The sequence below is a fragment of the Prionailurus bengalensis genome, chromosome A1 (genome assembly GCF_016509475.1).
Source record: "Prionailurus bengalensis isolate Pbe53 chromosome A1, Fcat_Pben_1.1_paternal_pri, whole genome shotgun sequence".
Lineage (NCBI taxonomy): Eukaryota > Metazoa > Chordata > Mammalia > Carnivora > Felidae > Prionailurus > Prionailurus bengalensis.
Window position 1 is genome coordinate 175,199,407 of NC_057343.1, and position 21,072 is coordinate 175,220,478.

The 21,072-nt window shown below is 40.1% G+C and overlaps 1 protein-coding gene across 1 annotated transcript; it reads left to right on the plus strand.

The window, feature by feature from the left end:
* Positions 1-2,643: 2,643 nt before the first annotated feature.
* THOC3 (THO complex 3) lies at positions 2,644-20,656 on the plus strand. The gene is made up of 6 exons (XM_043595519.1): positions 2,644-3,007; positions 3,772-3,928; positions 5,363-5,567; positions 12,878-13,039; positions 13,159-13,259; positions 20,072-20,656. Exons 1-6 carry the CDS (start codon positions 2,741-2,743, stop codon positions 20,233-20,235), a joined length of 1,056 nt encoding a protein of 351 aa, XP_043451454.1. The 5' UTR covers positions 2,644-2,740; the 3' UTR covers positions 20,236-20,656.
* Positions 20,657-21,072: the final 416 nt, after the last annotated feature.

Consider the following 21,072-nt stretch of genomic DNA (forward strand, 5'->3'; position numbering starts at 1 on the left):
ATTATTTTTCTAAATACAAGTTTAAAAAAATGGCCAATGCCTCTGTTTCCCTGAATTTTATCTCTCCTTTGAGATTCTCTGCCTTCAATCACATAGCCCCCACACGTATGCTGTTCCACCTTCAAAACAGTTGTACCATGCGCTGTCTCAGTGAAGACCAGCAGGATACACTTATCACAACTGAGGTCCTAATGTTTCTGTTTACAGAATATAGAAAAAGAGCACAAGGGAAAATGAAATAAAAAACACACATAATGTACAAAAATATAAAATTAATATAGAAATACGAAGAATTATGTTTATAACATGGAGGTTTCAGGAACTGAGAATCAGAGTGTAGGTTTTGGAATCAGTCACAGCTGAGTTCTAATCTTTGCTCTGTCCATTAACAACCATGTGATCTGGAGCAGAACATCTTGCCTTTTTCTTCTTTAGTTTCCGTATCTGGAACCCAGAGACAGAAATCCTCTGTGTTTGTAGGGGAAAAAAAAAAAAAGCCAAAAAAAAAAAAAAAAACTAGCATATGAAGAAAATTCCTGAAAAGAAAAGTTTAAGGAAGGAAAGCTAGACACCAAATGGTCTCCTACCCCAAGATTTTCGTGGACTTCATGGGTATTCTTTGGAGTCTAAAAAGCTTTGAAGTCTATAAGAATTTGTGGTTGCACTGGGGTAGAGAAGAATATGGAGGAAAGAGAAGGGCCTTATTTGCTAAGGCCTTCATCAGAGTATGTGCTTTACGTGTGGATTCATTTAGTATTTAGGATCTTATGACACTTCCCTATGTTGCCGATGGAAATAGAGATTGTTAGAATGCTTTCTTTTTGGCAATATCTATTCAAATAAAAAAGTGCATATGTGCACAATGAAACTTGCATAGGCAAGTTTATAAGCATATTTACTGCAGTATTGTTCTTTTTTAATATATATATTTTTATTTTTTAAGTTTGTTTGTTTATTTATAGCAGGAGCAGAGGAAGGGCAGAGAGAGAAGGAGAGAGAGAGAATCCCAAACAGGCTGTGTGCTGGCAGCACAGATGTGGGGCTTGAACTCATGAACTGTGAGATCATGACCTGAGCCAACAGACAACCTGAGCTTAACAGACTGAGTCCCCCAGGGCGACCCTTCTGCAGTATTGTTCTAAAAGCAAATTCAAGGACACTATCGATTAAGGGGATCAGTTAAATAAACTATTATACATGCATGTCATTAAAGACTCATCCATGAAATAGAATGAGACATTAGCATATACTATAGATTATGTGTGTTTACCAAAGAAAACAATTTATGTAAGGAAGGCTACTATTTTTGCCGGGCGGTGGTGGTGTGGGAAGGATATATACAGACCAATCTACCTTTCCAAAGGTGCTTTTTTACACTTAAACTGTCTCTGGAAGACCACACAAAAATTTAATAATGTTTTTCAGAAGGGGAATTTGGAGACACAGGAGGTAAACTTACTCTTTTTACTCTATTCCCTTTTGTATTTTCTATATTTGTTACCAAGTGCTCATATCACTTTTTTTTTTATATTATCCTTTTAAAAAAAGGTTTGTTTTTAAACAAATTTCCAGCCACCTGCTTACCTCCAAACCCCTCTCCCAGCCCACAGTCCTTCTCCAGGGCTTTGGTTGTCGTGGCAACTTACCACTGGTTTCTTCAGCAAGAAACTGCTGGACTTGTGGTTTAAGGTAGGCGTGGTAAGGATGGAAATATATAATCAAAGAGGGAGTGTGTGTCACAGGTAGGCATTTATTGTTTACCCTGTATCTTTTATGTTTTTGCATATGGAATCATGTGCATATATATGGTGTTGCGGGATCATTGAACGCTGATCGTCAAGAAAGAATTCTTGAGATGTTTTACAGTGCAACTTAGTAAGTTTATTTAAATGGCACCGGGACAGGACGTGGGCAGAAAGATCCACGCTTTTGCTATATGCAGCCAGTGGTTATATGCTTACTGTTAAAGGGGACGGGGATGTGCAGGGAGTATTAGATCATAAATGTTTTCTTTGAATTTCTACTCGTAAAACTATTTTTGCAAGACTTCTCCGGTGCTTATCATTTAGCTGGATATTAACTAGTGGTGGGATATACAGGCAATCATGGGACCTTTTAAGAATGTAGCAACCAGTACGTATATGCTCCTTATCAGAACTATGCAGGCTGTATAGATCGGCCTTCTGCACTAAAGTGAACATATTTCTGCTTCTATCACTCACCAGTAGTACCTTTTAAAAGCGGAGAATTTGCCTATTTAGAGACTTCCCTGGACTCTTTCTCAGTCCCTCCCCTCCTGAACTGTGGACACCCACAAACCCCTAGTTCACCAGCCAGAGTGTGGAGAGCCTTCTGCTCCAAGGGAGGGGACTGAGGGTGGGGATCAACCCTAGAAAAAAATGTCTTTCACTGATGGGGGGAACTGAGGTTTAGAAGGATTGCATTGGTTTTCTTTTTCAATTAAATAGGGATACAAATATATCTACCTGGCAGTAGGTAAGGGGGAAATAGGCCCTAAAATCCTTAGAATCATTAACTGTGAAAGATACTTAAATCGTAATCGTATTTGAAAAGTAAGGAAGCTCGCGCGCTGCATGCCGGGATTTGTAGTCCCCTCCGGATGGCCCACAGTGCGGCTGTGCAGGGGAGAGCCGCTCTTCCGGGCGCAGGCGTGCGGCAGCGGCGGCAGGACTGACTGGGCCAAAGCGGCCGTGTCCTCGCGGGCCACCGGGAGCTTGTCATGGCGGTTCCTGCGGCGGCCATGGGGCCCTCGGCGCTGGGCCAGAGTGGTCCTGGCTCAATGGCTCCCTGGTGCTCAGTGACCAGCGGCCCAACACGCTACGTGCTGGGAATGCAGGAGCTGTTTCGCGGCCACAGCAAGACGCGCGAGTTCCCTGCGCATAGCGCCAAGGTGCACTCGGTGGCCTGGAGCTGCGACGGGCGTCGCCTTGCCTCGGGGTCCTTCGACAAGACGGCCAGCGTATTCCTGCTGGAGAAGGACCGGTTGGTGAGCTGTCAGGGACCGGCCCAGCAGGAGAGAGGGGCCGTGGTAAAGGGCGGTGTGGTGTTGAGGGAGAGAATGGGGGTGAAAAGGGGGGTGGAGGCAAGGGGTGTGGGGATGTTGGGAGTGTGCAGTGCACGAGAGAGGAGTGTGGGAGTGATGAGGCTGGTGGTTAGGGGTCAGGAGGGGGTGTGGTGGAGAGGTGGACGGCGGTGGTAAGAGGGAGGTGGGGGTGCGAGGGAGTGTAGTAGTGAGGAGGAGTTCAGATGAGGGGGGCGGGGGGGGAGATGAAGACGAGTGGTGAGGAGGGTGGATGGGACTGGGGTGAGATGGGGGTGTACGAGAGTGTTAGGAAGGTGTTGTGTAGTGTGAGGAGTGGCTAGGGTGCTGTGGTGCTGGTGAGGTCCCCATGGTGGTGAGGGGGGCCCTTTTGAAAATAATTAGGGCTTTCTGTGGGGATGAGCAAGACTGGGAACCTGGGTGGTAGAGTAAGGATGGAAAACCAGAAAGAAGGAGGAAGGACAGGGAGGACAAAGGAGTAAGGCCATTGGTATGGAACCCAAACCTCAGAACAGTTTAGAGTGACTGGGGAGGAAGTGTGGGTGGGTATTGGGAGTAGTTTGGCAGAAAGGGCTTGGAAGGATTGGTGTCTTTTAAATTATCCAGATCTTTGTTGGTCACAAGGTACTTTAGTTTGAATAAGGTTAAAAAAATTACATGTGGAGGCAGGTACTTTTGTGTGTAGTGATGTTTGGATTCTCTTATTTCAGGTTAAAGAAAACAATTATCGGGGACATGGGGATAGTGTGGACCAGCTTTGTTGGCACCCAAGTAATCCTGACCTCTTTGTCACTGCGTCTGGAGACAAAACCATTCGCATCTGGGATGTGAGGACGACGAAATGCATTGCCACCGTGAACACTAAAGGTGACTCTTCAGAGAAAGGGCAATAGGAATGAGCTACTTCTAGTCATTCAACAGGCCTTTCCTGAATTATCTTCTCTATTTGTGGCCTTGTGTTAGGTATGAGACATCCTGGGCTGAATAAGACAATCTCCAGCTCCTAGGACCTGTAATGGGTTTAGTGCAGGGAGAGAGACGTACGTGTAAAAAAAACCCTACGTGATATGACATGGTTCGTCCTAACTGGAGAGGTCTAAAAGATGGACACTCAGAATGGAAATGCTTAAGTCTGCCTGTGGAGACAGGGAGGGTCTCACAGAATTTGAGCAAACTCTTAGAATAGCTAATAGGGATTTAGTGGTCAGGGTACAGTGGGTTGGTGGGGGATAGGAGGCAGCTCTAGGAGGGCACTGCATGTACAGATGTGTGGAGAATTTATGAAACTGTTGATAGGCTAGAATGGCTGATCTTGGAATGAATGGTCTTGGTGGTCTGGGACAAAATGAACTGGAAGTCGTGCAGTATGTTTGTAGAATCTGTTCTTCACCAGGTATTGTTCTGTAAACCTTGAGGCCATTTATTATATTTTATTGACTAACATGTCATTGATTACAAGATGCACCGATATTTTATGTGCTAGTAGGAAAGAAGATAAAGCTTCTAGGTAACCATGATGCACCAAAAATTTTGAGAGGCATCCTGTTGTATTTTAAGGTACATTATAGATAATAAAGTGTGAAAAAAATATGCATCATAGAATTGGTAAAGTTGATGACATTTCTAATCAATGTGTTCACTGTGGGCCACTGGACTTTTTGACAAGACTGGTACCTGGACATGGAATGTTGTAGTGCTTTCTCCAGGTAGATGGCTGGTAATGCATGTGTGATTTAAGTGTAACATGGATGAACATTCAAAACTGGCTGTGTCTATATCTTAATACCTACCAGAAAAAAAGAACTAGCCTGTAAAATTCATTGCTAAATTGAAACTAAATTTATTTAAGAAATTTTTTGAGTCAAATTTTTTGACTTTTAAGAAAAGTCTTGAGTAAAGAAATATAGCTGTTAACACAGGACAAAATTGTGAAAGTGGCATTCGAATGACTGGAGTTTGGGAAATGTTGGTGTAAGAATAAGAGGCTTTGGAGTTAAATCTGGCTTAGATTTTGGCTCTATTACGTCATAGCTTTGACATTTTGGCTCATCTCTCTTATCTTCCATTTCTTCATATGTAAATTGGGAATAATGAAGTGTCCATTAGAGAATTATTGTGAGGACCCAAAGGGGGGAAATTTGTAGATGAATGTGCTGGTCTCAAAATTGTTGAGTAAGTGGTCATTCCCTTCTATTGACTAGGACCTTAGTGAATAGCTCTGGTCTTTGTATGATAAAAAAAAGTAAACTTCTGGAGGATTATGGGCAAACAATATCTTGCTGATTATATCTGGGTTTCCAGGGGAGAACATTAATATCTGCTGGAGTCCCGATGGACAGACCATTGCTGTGGGCAACAAGGATGATGTGGTGACCTTTATTGATGCCAAGACACACCGTTCCAAAGCGGAGGAGCAGTTCAAGTTTGAAGTCAATGAAATCTCTTGGAATAATGACAATAACATGTTCTTTCTGACAAATGGCAATGGTTGTATCAACATCCTCAGGTGAGAGGATTCTAGCTTAGGAACTGTCTGATCTTTGTGCTGGGTGCTGTGGTGGATATAGAGATGAATTAGATGTTGAGTCTGTCCTGAAGGAGGTCAAAGGACAAGTGGAAATAAAGAATCCTAACCTCTGTTGAGCACCTTTGAGCCAGGCACCTTATATTTTACTTAAGTCATCACAGAAATTCTAGGGGGTTGATAGTATGCATCTTATTTGACAGATGAGGACCTGGGATTCACAGAGGTTAAATCACTATCAACTAGTGAGCACTAGAAGTAGATGCACCTTGAATTGTGGATAATTTGTACCCATAAAGTCTTAGCTTAAATATCACTTACCCTCCAGGGAAGCCATCTTCATCATCTTCCTACTTCCCCAGGTTAGAAGCTTATTTTTTTTATTAAAAAAAACAAACATTTTTTTTATGTTTATTTTTGAGAGGGAGAGACAGACAGACAGAGCGTGAGCAGGGGAGGGGCAGAGAGACAGGGAGATACAGAATCTGAAGCAGGCTCCAGGCTCTGAGCTGTCAGCACAGAGCCTGACATGGGGCTCGAACTCGTGAACTGCGAGATCATGACCTGAGCTGAAGCCAGATGCTTAACGAACTGAGCCACCCAGGCGCCCCTGAAGCTTATTTTATGTACTTCCTGTTGGAAGCATTTCTCATTCTATGTTATAATTTCATGTTTATTTGTATCTTCCATTAGACTATAAATTCCATGAGGGTAAGGACCGTGTGTAACTTGTTTACTCTTAAATCCCTAGTGCCTAACTTAATACCTGCTACACAGAATTAGGATCTCATTAAATATTTATTCTGTAAATGAATGAAATGGTGGAATTGAAATTCAGGCCTGTCGATTCTATTCTTTCTGTTATTCTGGGTGGGTAATGCAAGGCAGTATGAAATAGGTTATGTTAGAGAGTCTAGGAGTTTGCTATGGAACCCCAAGGAAAGAAATTTATATGGACTGTGGGAGTTGGAGCTTGAAGGAGGCACCTTTTGAGCTTGACCTTGAAAGTTGAGGAGAATTTTAAGAATCAGCAAAAGGGAACCATACAGTGGACGAAACTGGTGTGAACGAGCATGGTCTATTTGGGGAATAGTTGGTAGGTCAGAGTTGCTGGGAGTGGTGACAGATAAGGTGTCTGAAGAGCGGGCCTGAAAATGGGAAGATAAAGTTGAAATATAATCTGGGACCAGATTATAAAAGGCTGGAATTCTATGCTTAGCAGCTTGAATTTTATTCTGTAGTTAGTAAGGATTCTATATCTTTTTTCTTTTGAAGCCTTTTTATCAGAAAATAAAACACAGATACAGAAAATCACTTAAAACAATGTATAGCTTGGGGCGCCTGGGTGGCGCAGTCGGTTAAGCATCCGACTTCAGCCAGGTCACGATCTCGCAGTCTGCGAGTTCGAGCCCCGCGTCAGGCTCTGGGCTGATGGCTCAGAGCCGGGAGCCTGTTTCCGATTCTGTGTCTCCCTCTCTCTCTGCCCCTCCCCCGTTCATGCTCTGTCTCTCTCTGTCCCAAAAATAAATAAATGTTGAAAAAAAATTAAAAAAAAAAACAAACAATGTATAGCTTAATGAACCATTATATGCCCAACATCTTTGTAACCCCACCCAAGTCAAGAAATGTAATTTGTTGGCCATCCCAGAAGTCCAAACATGTGCTTTTCCTGCTCATATCTCCCCCTCCTCAAAAGGAAACACTATCTTGATTTTTATAGTATTTCTTTATAGTTTTAGCGACCATGTATGCATTTCTAGATACTCTAGTTTTGTGTATTTAAAAAAATTGGATGTCTTTTAAGTATGTTACACTACCAAGTCACTTTGCATCCTTCTTTTACTTCTAATTTAGTCGTTGAAAACCTGCAGATATTCTCCTAGTCTGAATTTAGCTGATTTCACATGCTTATTTATTTGTTGGAATATAGGGTATTTCCTCTCATCTGCTATTTGGTTAATTATTACTATTATTTATTACTATTATTTTTGAAATTAATTTTATTTTTTTTAATTTACATCCAAATTAGTTAGCATATAGTGCAACAATAATTTCAGGAGTAGATTTCCTTAATGCCCCTTACCCATTTAGCCTATCCCCCCTCCCACAACCCCTCCAGTAACCCTCTTTTGTTTTGTCCCCCTCCTGGTTTTTATATTATTTTTGCTACCCTTCCCTTGTGTTCATCTGTTCTGTGTCTTAAAGTCCTCATATGAGTGAAGTCATATGATATTTGTCTTTCTCTGACTGACTAATTTTGCTTAGCATAATACCTTCTAGTTCCATCCACATAGTTGCAAATGGCAAGATTTTATTCTTTTTGAGGGGCAAGGAGGTTCATTCAACCATCCATTAAACATCTACCCTGTGGCAGACCTGGGCTGAGTGCCAAGAGTATAGATGTGAAGATCAGCTAGTTTCTGTGCCCCGGAACCCACAGTCTGGTGTGGAGATGGTGACAATTCAGTGTGACAGTGGTTTTGTAGAAGAGTAACTCAGATTGCTGAAAACACTACAGAGGCTTCCCTTTGAATTTTCCCCAGATCCAATCTTTTCAGGCTGTGTTCCTTTCTGTGTCTAGGTCTTAAATTACCTCTTGTTTTTTTTTTTTTCCCCCCAGCAATGGCTGTGTAAATTCTTTAATTTAATTTAATTTCGTTATTTTATTTTAATTTAATTAAAAAAAATTTACAAACAAGTTAGTTAGCATATAGTGCAACAGTGATTTCAGGGGTAGATTCCTTAATGCCCCTTACCCATTTAGCCCATCCCCCCTCCCATAACCCCTCCAGTATCCCTCTGTTTGTTCTCCATATTTATGAGTCTCTTATGTTTTGTTCCCCTCCCTGTTTTTAGATTATTTTTGCTTCCCTTATGTTCATCTGTTCTGTGTCTTAAAGTCCTCATATGAGTGAAGTCATAGGATATTTGTCTTTCTCTAATTTCGCTTAGCATAATACCCTCTAGTTCCATCCATATAGTTGCAAATGGCAAGATTTCATTCTTTTGATTGCCGAGTAATACTCCGTTGTATATATATACCACATCTTCTTTATCCGTTCATTCATCGATGGACATTTGGGCTCTTTCCATACTTTGGGTATTGTTGATAGTGCTTCTATAAACATTGGGGTGCACGTGTCCCTTCAACACAGCATACCTGTATCCCTTGGATAAATACCTAGTAGTGCAATTGCTGGGTTGTAGGGTAGTTCTATTTTTAATGTTTTGAGGAACCTCCATATTGTTTTCCAGAGTGGCTGCACCAGCTTGCATTTTCCCACCAACAATGCAAAAGAGATCCTCTCTCTCTGCATCCTCACCTACATCTGTTGTTGCCTGAGTTGTTAATGTTAGCCATTCTGACAGGTGTGAGGTGGTATCTCATGTGGATTTGATTTGTATTTCCCTGATGATGAGTGATGTTGAGCATCTTTTCATGTGTTGGTTGGCCATCTGGATGTCTTCTTTAGAGAAGTGTCTATTCATATTTTTTGCCCATTTCTTCACTGGATTGTTTTTTGGGTGTTGAGGTTGATAAGTTCTTTATTGATTTTGGATACTGGCAAATAACTTCTCCCATTCTGTCGGTTGCCTTTTAGCTTTGCTGATTGTTTCCTTTGCTGTGCGGAAGCTATTTTGATGAGGTCCCAATAGTTCATTTTTGCTTTTGTTTCCCTTGCCTCTGGAGATGTGTTGAGTAAGAAGTTGCCCTGACCAAGATCAAAGAGGTTTTTGCCTGCTTTCTCCTTGAGGATTTTGATGGCTTCCTGTCTTACATTTAGGTGTTTCATCCATTTTCAGTTCATGTTTGTGTATGGTGTAAGAAAGTGGTCCAGGTTCATTCTTCTGCATGTCGCTGTCTGGTTTTCCCAGCACCACTTGCTGAAGAGACTGTCCTTATTCCATTGGATATTCTTTCCTGCTTTGTCAAAGATTCGTTGGCCATACGTTTGTGGGTCCATTTCTGGGTTCTCTGTTCTGTTCCACTGATCAGAGTGTCTGTTCTTGTGCCAGTACCATACTGTCTTGATGATTACAGCTTTGTAGTATAGCTTGAAGTCTGGGATTGTGATGCCTCCTTCTTTGGTTTTCTTTTTCAAGAAGAAAAGCTTTGGTGATTTGGGGTCTTTACTGGTTCCATACAAATTTTAGGATTATTTGTTCTGGCTCTGTGAAGAATGCTGGTATTATTTTGATAGGGATTGCATTGAATATGTAGATTGCTTTGGGTAGTATCAACATTTTAACAATATTTGTTCTTCTTATCCAGCAGCATAGAATCTTTTTCCTTTTTTGTGTGTCATCCTCAATTTTTTTTCATAAGCTTTCTCTAGTTTTCAGTGTCTAGATTTTTCACCTCTTTGGTTAGATTTATTCCTAGGTATTTTATGGTTTTGGTGCACTTGTAACTGGGATCGATTCCTTGGTTTCTCTCTCTGCTCCTTCACTGTTGGTGTATAGGAATGCAACTGATTTCTGTGTGTCGATTTTATATCCTGCAACTTTGCTGAATTCATGAATCCGTTCTAGCAGTTTTTTGGTGGAATCTTTAGGGTTCTCCATATAGAGTATCATGTTAATCTGTGAAGAGTGAAAGTTTGACTTCCTCCTGGCTGATTTGGATGCCTTTTATTTCTTTGTGTTGTCTGATTGCAGAGGCTAAGACTTCCAATACTATGTTGAATAACAGTGGTGAGAGTGAACACCCCTGTCTTGTTCCTGACCTTAGGGTGAAAGCTCTTAGTTTTCCCCATTGAGGATGATATTAGTGCTGGGTCTTTCATATTTGGCTTTTATGATCTCGAGGTATGCTCCTTCTATCCCTACTTTCTTGAGGGTTTTTATTAGAAAGGATGCTGTATTTTGTCATATATTTTCTCTGCATCTATTGAGAGGATCATATGGTTCTTGTCCTTTCTTTTATTGATGTAATGAATCACGATAATTATTTTGCGGATATTGAACCAGCCCTGCATCCCAGGTATAAATCCCACTTGGTCATGGTGAATAATTTTTTTAATATATTCTTGGATCCAGTTGGCTAATATCTTGTTGAGGATTTTTACATCCATGTTCATCAGGGAAATCAGTCTATAGTTCTCCTTTTTAGTGGGGTCTCTGTCTAGTTTTGGAATTTAATTTTTTTTTTAATGTTCATTTATTTTTGAAAGAGTGCGAGTGGGGGAGGGGTAGAGGGAGAGGGAGACACAGAATCTAAAGCAGGCTCCAGGCTCCAAGCTGTCTGCACAGAGCCCCACTCAGGACTTGAACTCACAAAACGTGAAAACATGACTTGAGCCAAAGTTGGATGCTTAACTGACTGAGCCACCCAGGCGCCCCTACTATTTGGTTACTTAAGAATATTGTTTACTTTGGGGCACCTGGGTGGCTCAGTTGGTTAACTGTCCCACTCTTGGTTTGGGCTCAGGTCATGATCTCATGGTTGTGAGATGGAGCCCCTCGTCAGGCTCTGTGCTGGGTGGGGAGCCTGCTTGGGATTCTGTCTCCCTCTCTCTTTGCCCCTCTTCCGTTTGTGCTTGCTTGCGCATGCACACTCTGTCTCTCTCTTTCAAAATAATAAATAAAAATAAACTTAAAAAAAAGAATATAGTTTACTTAGAAAAGACAGGATAAATGCTTCTTGTCGTCAGATAATGAATTAGTTCTCTATCACTTACAAAGATAATCAGCTAGTTTTAAGACTCATTATAAACTCATGTATTTAAGCATGGTAGATGTGTTTCAATCTATTGGAATAATTATCTTTATGGAAGCTCAAATTATCCCATCTTTAGCCAATGGGAGCCTCTTCAAGTTGATTCCTGAGTCATTTTTTTGACAGTGTTAGTAGTCTTCAGTTTCTTGCTCTCTGGTATGATGAATATTCCAAGTTCCTCTTGTATGCTTCCTGCCTCAGACCTTTAATCAGAAAATTCTCTAAGAATCAATCCCTGGATTCTTTTTCTGAGAAATAATATTGGAGCTACCGATGTCCATATTGATACGTTGATTATTATTTCTAGACCTTTCCAGTGGATAGAGCAAGGAAGCATATGTGTATGTATGTATTTGTTTTTTTATTAAATTTTTTTAATGTTTATTTTTGAGAGAGAGAGAGAGACAAAGTGAGAGCTGGGAGGGGCAGAGAGAGAGGAGACACAGAATCTGAAGCAGGCTCGAGGCTCCGGGCTGTCAGCATAGAGTCCCAACACGGGGCCCGAACTCACGAACTGTGAGATCATGACCTGAGCTGAAGTCAGAAGCCCCAGACTGAGCCACCCAGGTGCCTCTGTGTGTATTTTTAAAAATAAAATATCTTGTGAATTCATATTGATAAGTTCCAGTTAAAATTCAGGACTAGAGGAATTTTACTAAATATCTTCTATATTATAAGTAACTCTTTCCTTCAAACTGAGTATTCAGGTTCTCAAGGACACGGGATTACAGACTTAGAATATCCCACAGTTACTTATTACCTTTATCCATGTTATATGTGGAGATATCTCAGAATAACAGTATTACCACTACCACCACAATACATACACAAGAAGCTATATATGTAATGCTCATTGACAGTCCTATGCTGATGAATCTCTAGTCATTTGATTGTTAAAGCTCATTCTTTAGCTTCCTCAGGAACAGGGTTCATGGGAACAGTTTTCCCTGAGTTCATACTTATTATAATTTATAGACTTAATAAAACTTACAACTACTTTATTATATTATGCTTAGTATTTGAGCTTTTTATAATTGATAGTCACTTTTGCTAGACATAAAAATCCTCGTGGCCTGGAGCCTGCTTCAGATTCTGTGTCTCCCTCTCTCTCTGCCCCTCTGCCACTCATGCTCTGTCTCTCTCTCTCTGTCAAAAATAAATAAACATTAAAAAAAAATTAAAAAATCCTTGGGGCACTTGGGTGGTTCAGTCAGTTAAGTGTCTGACTCTTCATCTCAGCTCAGGTCTTGATCTCAGGGTCGTAAGTTCAAGCTCCACATTGGGCCCCATGCTAGGCGTGAAGCCTACTAAAAAAAAATCCTTGATTCATATTTTCTTCCCTGTATAGCTTAAATACGTTAGTCCATTTTCTTTTGGCAGAAAGTCTTATTGTCAGAAAGGTCTGATGATAATCTAATTTTATTTTTTTAAAGTTTAGAAAAGTTTGTTTGAATTATAGTCTGATATTTGTTTTGTTGTCTTACTTTGGTTTTCTTCTTCAGCGTCTCCTGTTGTTGTCTCAGTACCATAGTCCTCTTCCCATAGTTTGATTGCCATCTGTCTTGTTTCTCAGCTACCCAGAGCTGAAGCCTGTGCAGTCCATCAATGCCCATCCTTCCAACTGCATCTGCATCAAATTTGACCCCATGGGGAAGTACTTTGCCACAGGAAGTGCAGATGCTTTGGTCAGCCTTTGGGATGTGGATGAGTTAGTGTGTGTTCGGTGCTTTTCCAGGTAAGCAGCCCTGCCAGTACTTTCCTTGCTGGATAAGTTAATTTTACTTCATTTTGGGTGAAATTGTGCCCTCCTCTTATTGGGTTATTCTAATGTCTCCTCTGTCTACTCTGTTATAGGCTGGATTGGCCTGTGAGGACCCTCAGTTTTAGCCATGATGGAAAAATGCTGGCATCAGCTTCAGAAGATCATTTTATTGACATTGCTGAAGTAGAGACAGGTAACTGAAACCCTCACTACCATAATGATCTTCTCTCTGTCATCTGTGGCCATCAGGACTTCTGTCTTGTATTTTCATCTTCACATTACTACTTCACCAGTATTAGCATAAATGAATTTGTCTGCTTAAGACAGGTTTGTTTATTATGACTGCTATAGTCGGGTCATGAGGGAGCAGAGAGTTAAAAGAAAGGTCTGAAAGAAAGTGATTTAGGAAAATATTTTGCATTTTATTAACTTTTAATTCTATTATAATGAAAATTTTAAAATACAGAAAATAGGAGAAAGAAAAAAGTATGACCTGTGGTCCCACCATCTAAATACAATCTCTTTAAGTGTTGTGGTGTATATTTTTTTCTATATTTTGCTTGTGTGTAACTTAAAAAATACATATTTTTTAATAATTTTAGGAATTATCAAATACATGTGATTTGCTTTAAAAACAACCAACAGAATTTGAAAATAGAAAAATGGGAGAAGAGTATCCATTTTACAGAAGAATTTCCTCAGATTTACTTATTTTTAATTGAAATTTTTTTTCGTTATGGAGGGATAGTTGACATATAATGTTATATTAATTTCATATAAGACAGTGATTTGACAGTTATATGCATTATACTGCAGTATAATGTAGTAAATTGACTACAGTCATTGACTGCAGTAAATGTAGTCAACATACAACATTATTACAATGTTGACTGTATTCCCCTTGCTGTACTTTACATCGTCATGACTTTTTTTGTTCCTGGAAGTTTGTGCCTCTTAATCACTTCACGTATTTCACCCATTACCCTAACCCATTCCCCTCTGGCAACCACCAGTTTATTTTCTGTATTTATGAGTCTGTTTTCTATTGTTTGTTTATTTACTTGTTTCTTTTTTTTTTTTTTTTTTAGATTTCGTGTATAAGTTAAATCATATGGTATTTGTCTGTCTCTGTCTGACTTATTTCACTTAGCTTAATACCCCATAGGTCCACCCATGTTCTTGCAAATGGCAAGATCTCATTCTTTTTTCATGACTGATTAATATTCCACTGTGTATATATACACCACATCTTCTTCATCCATTCATCTATCCATGGACACTTGGGCTGTTTCCGTATCTTCACTGTTGTAAATAATGCTGCAATAAATGTAGGGGTGCATGTATCCTTTCCAGTTGGTGTTTTTGTTTTCTTTGGGTAAATATCCAGTAGTGGAATTAGTGGATCATATGGTATTTCTGTTTTTAATTTCTTGAGGAACCTCCATACTGCAAAGTTTTTGCTGAAAGATCAGCTGATAAGACTCATGGGTTTTCCCTTGTATGTGACTGTTTGCTTTTCTTTTGCTGCTTTTAAGATTCTCCCTTTATCTTTAATTTTTGCCATTTTAATCATTATGTCTTGGTGTGAACCTTTTTGGGTTCATCTTGTTTGGAGCTCTCTTTGCTTCCTGGATTTGGATATCTGTTTCCATCCCCAGATTCAGGAAGTTTTCAGGTATTATTTTTCCCCCTTTCTTCTCTCTTCTCTTTCTGAAATCCTTATAATGGGAATGTTGATTATGCTTGATAATTTTGCAGAGGTCCCTTCACCTATTCTCACTTTTATTATTCTTTTGTCTTTTTGCTGTTAGTTTTGATTGTTTTCTGTTACCTTGTCTTTAAGATCTCTGGTCTGTTCTTCTGCATCCCCTAATCTGTTCTTGATTTTCTCTAGTGTATTTTTCATTTCAGTTACCATATTCTTCATCTCTGACTGGTTCTTTTTTACATTTTCTGTCTCTTTGTTGAAATTCTCACTGAGTTCATCCACTCTTTTCTCAAGTCCAGTTGAGTATCTTTATGACTATTACTCTGAACTCTTCATCACGCATATTGCTCATCTCTGTTTTGTTTAGTCCTTTCTCTGTGTTTTGTCTTATTTTTTCATTTGGGACATATCCCTTGTCTCCTCATTTTATCTAACTGTCCGTGTTTGTTTCTATGTGTTAGGTAGGTCAGCTACATCCCCTGACCTTGAAAGTAGTGGCTTTATGTAGAAGAGGTCCTGTGGTGCCCTGTAGTGCTATCCACCCTGGTCACTGGAACCAGGTGCACCAGGGGTGCCCCCGTATGGGCTGTGTGCACCCTCCTGTTGTGGCTGAGCTGTGATTGCTATGGGCATGCTGATGGGTGGGGTTGGCCTTCAGCCCAGCTGGCTGCAGTAACCCGCTTTGCCTGCTGCATGCGCACTGGGCAGGGTTTGCTGCCCATGCTGTTGAGAGGCCTGGCTGCAGCTGCCATGGGCTCAGTTGTGGGGGGCGTTGGCACTCAGCCTAGCTGCCTGTAATTAGCCTCTGTGAACAGCTGCAGGTACATGGAAGGGCAGGGCTAATTCTTTGTGCAGCCAGCTAAGAGGCCTGGCTGTAGGAACTGTGGGCAAGCTGCTGTGTAGGGTATCTCCCCTGTCCTCTAGGGGAGGTGTCACTTTGGAGGCGTCCCATCTGGGGCTGCTTGCTGGGTGTGGCAGGGCAGGAGCTGTTTTGGAGGGGTGCCTGCGGAGGCCAGTGGGTTGGGTAGGGTGGGTGGTAGGAGAATGCTGGGGTGGGGCATGTGTTGCTAGTGAGGAGGATGGAGAGAGTTAGAACTGGTTTCTGCAAGCGTCCAGCTAGAGCTAGGCTCAGGGAAGGCAAGAAAAATGGCACCTGCCAGCACTTTTTATTCCTGGAGAAATCTGCAGATCTCTGCCCTTCTGGCACACATCCTAAAATTAGTCGATAAATATCCTTCATGTATACCCTAGGTGCTTTTCAAGTTGCTGCTTCTGTGCTGTCTCTGACTGAGAAACTTAGTGTGTTGACTCTTCTGCCCTCTAGTTCTCCTGTAGTTAAGCCCCGCTGATTTCTAAAGCTCCCAAAGTTAAGCCTTGCTGATCTTCAAAGCCAGACATTATGGGAACTCGTCTTCTCAGTGTAGGTCCTTAGGGCTAGGCTTGCCCTGTTTGGGATCTGATTCCCTCACTCCATGCTTGTGATGTCCCTCCCGTTTGTCGTTATTTGCACCAGGGGTTTGGTTCCTGACTCACGTCTCCACCTCTTCTACCCTTTCAGTGTGGCTTTCTCTCTATATTCAGCTGTGGAAGATCTCTTCTGCTGGTCTTCAGGTCATTTTCAGTTAGTTATGATAGACATACTTGTTGTCTCAGTGTGTCTCTGAGAGGAGGTGAGCTCAGGATCCTCCTACTCTGTCATCTTCTGTCATTACCCTCAGATTTATTTTGTAATGTAGCTCTATTGTTTTTGGAAATACATGATACTTTAGTAAAAGAATTGAAACTGTGTAGAAAACATCAAACAATAAAATAAAAAGTTGAGATTCCACAATTTAACAATGCTTCTGTTGATGACACTGTGTTGAGTATTGTCCAGCCATTCGGACATGCAGCTTCTTTGTCACCCTTGTTAATGTGATGCATGGATACTCTCCTGCTCCAGGATGTGGCTGCCTCACTTGAGGATGTTATAGCTTCTTACATGGCCGTGGCTGTTGAGCTCTACTGCCACTTTTTTTTTTTAATGTTTATTTATTTTTGAGAGAGAGACAGAGTGTGAGCGGGGGAGGGACAGAGAGAGAGGGAGACACAGAATCCAAAGCAGGCTCCAGGCTCTGAGCTGTCAGTGCAGAGCCCCATGCGGGGCTCGAACTCACGAACTGTGAGATCATGACCTGAGCCGAAGTTCGATGCTTAACTGACTGAGCCACCCAGGTGCCCCTCTACTGCCACTTTTCATGCAGTTTAGAATTCCATTGAATTATATCAGTATATACTTAAACTGCCAGTATATACATATATATGCCTGTAGATACTTTAGTTGCCCATCTATTTGGTGGCTTCTCATCTGCACCATTATAAATAATGCTGTGAGAAATATACTTATGCCCTTCATTTTACTAATGCGGTCATCCTTTTGGGTAAACTACTGAAGTGAATGTTTGAGTCCAAAGTGCTCACATTTTGTAAAGGACTAAACCACTTACTGAAAGGTTATTGTAGTGTTTGCTCTTAAAACAGTGTAAGTGTGTGCTATTTTTCCCATGCCATCTTTGTGCAAGTTTAATTGTCTGCCTCACCTAATACATATAAAATGTGATTTAGTTCACATACAATCTTCAGAACTATATCAAATATGGCTGTATTAATTTTTGTAAATAGTTCAAATACTTTTAACAAGTTTTTTTTTTATTTTCTTTATAACTGAGGCTAAAAACTAAAAGTCAAATGATTATCAAAGGGAAGCACAATTATATTTACAGCGTTGTTTTATGCACAAATGGGAAATAGTCCAAATTTTCATTATGATGAGCTAATTAAATAAATTGTGATGCATCCGTATTACAGTGTGCCAAGAGAAAAAACATAGCTCTGTATGTGCCGAAATGGAAGATTGGCAAGGCATTTTACTGAATGAGCAAAACAAGTAGCCAATCAGTGCATGTGATGTGTTCCCATTTAGGTGAAGAAGCTAAAGCTAAGTTGGTAGAAAGACTTTTGAAAGAATTTATTTCAGGGACACCTGAATGGCTCAGTTGGTTAAGCGTCTGACTTCGGCTCAGGTCATGATCTCATGGTCCGTGAGTTTGAGCCCCGCATCGGACTCTTTGGCATCAGCTGACAGCTCAGAGCCTGGAGCGTGCTTTGGATTCTGTGTCTCCCTCTTTCTCTGCCCCTCCCCTGCTCATGCTCTCTCTTTCTATCTCTCAAAACAGAATAAATGTTTAAAAAAATATATTAAAAAAGAAAGAAAGAATTTATTTCAGACTTAGAAGATTGGGAGAAGACTGCAGTAGGGAAAAAGGATAAATTAAAAAAAAATTTTTTTAATGTTTATTTATTTTTGAGAGAGAGGGAGAGACAGAGCGTGAGCAGGGGAAGGGCAGAGAGAGGGAGACACAGAATCCGAAGCAGGCTCCAGGCTCTGAGCTTTCAGCACCGAGCCCGATGTGGGGGTCGAACTCACAAACTGTGAGATAATGACCTGAACCGAAGTCAGACACTCAGCCGACTGAGCCACCCAGGTGTCCCCCAAAAAGATAAATTTTAATTTAAATTATAATGTAATTATTATTATGAAATCAGTTAAATAAAATGAGAAGTTCTGTTCTTCAGTCACCCTAGGCTCATTTTAAGGACTTTAGTAGCCGCATGTAGCTAGTGGTTTCTATATGGATGGCACAGATGTAGAATGTCTCCACCATAGAAGTTTCTGTTGCCTAGTGCTGCTCTGTACCCTTGTACTGTTTGAATTTTATGCAGTAAGCATGTCTTTGTATATTAGTTTGTAAAATAAGAGTAATACATGTTCATTGTAGAATATTTAGAAAATGCTAACAAATATAAAGAAGAAACTAACAGTCACATATAGGCCTATAATTTGGAGATAGCTGTTCCTAACATATTGGTATATTTCCTTCCAATCTTTTCATATATAGATATCTATATCGCTATATAGATATTTTATATATAGACATCTATGTGTGTGTGTGTGTGTGTGTGTATACACTATATTTGGAATCATGTTTAGTAAGATTTTATATCTTACATATTTTTATGTTTAAATGTAAAACAAAGTAAGAATTTTATTTCTGATAGCATACGTTTTAAAAGTCCACTTATTTTCAACTTTTAGACACATCATACGTATTACACCAAGTCTTTTGGAACTTTGGTGGTCTGGAGTGGTAATGTCAGTCCCACCCAGATAGCACCTTCTTTATCATTCAGAGATTAAGCTTTCCAGTAAAACTGTCAAGATGTTTATTTAGGAAACATTTTAGAAGTCCTCTTCATATCTACCCTGGTTTTCTTGAACTGCCTAAATTTCTTTATCTTAACCAATCCCAAGTGAATTTGACTAATGACTTCGAGTTAAAGGCCTAAAGAGAAGTAAAAGGGGAGTAGCAGCCTCTGAAACTATTCTTGGTATTTGTATAATACAGACATTTGCTCAGACGTATAGCTGGACTGCCAGATCCTAGCATCATGAAGAGTGGTTAATTGTCCCTGAAATAAGATTACTTAAAAAAAAGAATCTCTCTTACTCTCCCTATACACATATGTATTTGCATATGTATATAAATATATACATATATATTTAAAGAGCTTTATAGAAATATAATTTATCATATAGTTGACCAATTTCAGGTATATAATTTAATGCATTCTGCATCTTTAACACCACATCGCTAATGCTTTACTACATTAATCTTAACCCTAAGGTTGAAGAAAAGTAAAGCAGGACTAAAGGGATAATGGCTTTAGAAAAATCCTGTTTAATTTCAATAAGTAGGAAAAATAACGTTTTTGGAAAAAGAAATCTATCTATTTGCAAGACATTGTGATTTAGCAGAAAGATCTGTAGCTTTGAAAACAGACTTCATGTGCTGACTGCTGCTTCCTTGAGGTATGACTTAACTGTTAAGTCACTTGTTCCTTTATAAAATGGGGTTTAAAACGTTACCTATCTTGCTGGGATGTTATTGTGCTTTATTAAAATAAAATAGAATTCATCTGATTCCTAAGGGGTACTCAACAAATGGTAGCTGCTACTACTGTTTTCCTAGGGAGACAGAGTACGTTCAGAGCACAGCCTCTGCATTCAGATCTTGCTCTGCCACCTACTGACTTGTGCCCTCTTTGTGCCTCAGTGTTCTCTGTAAAATGGGGTGATGACTGTATCTATCCTATAGGGTTAATAAGGGGATTAAGTGAGTTAATGTAGGCAAGTACTTCATGAATGTGGTTTCTTGTTATTAACATATTTATTGGTTTCTCTATATTGATTTTTATAGGAGACAAGCTATGGGAGGTGCAGTGTGAGTCCCCGACCTTCACCGTGGCTTGGCACCCCAAAAGGCCTCTGCTGGCATTTGCCTGTGATGACAAAGATGGCAAATATGACAGCAGTCGGGAAGCAGGAACTGTGAAGCTGTTTGGGCTTCCTAATGACTCCTGATAGGGGGACCTGATGTAGGGAGAAGAGGCACTGGCAGAGGCCTTCCTTTGTGTGTTAGTTTGGTCTGTTCTCTTGGAGTTGGTGGGCACCTCAAGTATTTGTAAATTGGTATAAATTATATACGTCTTTGTCAGTCTGCCTATTCCAGTTCCCTTCTTGTATTATGAGCTCTTCCCATTCTTTCCGCCCTGCAGGAGGGCTCTGCATGATAACACCAGCATATCTTGTCCTCTGGGGACCTCCTGTCTTCCCTGCTTTTAGATGTATGGTAGACTTTGTTGTGTTTGCTTCTGTGTGGACAATACCTACTTTGGGGGAGTGAGTGAGGGAGGGTGAGATGGGGATGGAGATTTTTTATAATAAAGAAATGTACATACTTTTGAGAATTGAGCATTTAATAAAACTGAATTTAATTATGGGACTTCTAAGACTTGAAAAGTTATGGTATTTTTGCTTTTTTTTTTTTTTTATATTATTACAGGGAGATGTAGTTTTGCATTAAAAAAAAAAAAAAAATCTCAGATTGAATTTACAGGTTGTATTTCTATCATTTTATGTCCTAACCAAGAACTCTGGAAATGCAGGGACCTAGCATGATGTGTATGGCAATAGCAATCCTTAGAGTCTTCAGTTTATGTGTATGTATAACTGGTCTAAATGTACAAGGATTTGTAGACAATAAATTTATGATAAACACTGAGAAAAGTAATAAAATATAAGTAAATCCCAGATCAGGATAAGACATATAGATTAGAATAGAATGTCAAGACTGGGGAAATTAAAATAGAAATATGCAAAGAATGAGGGCCTGAGGCCGTGCCCCCTGGTGGCAAAGTG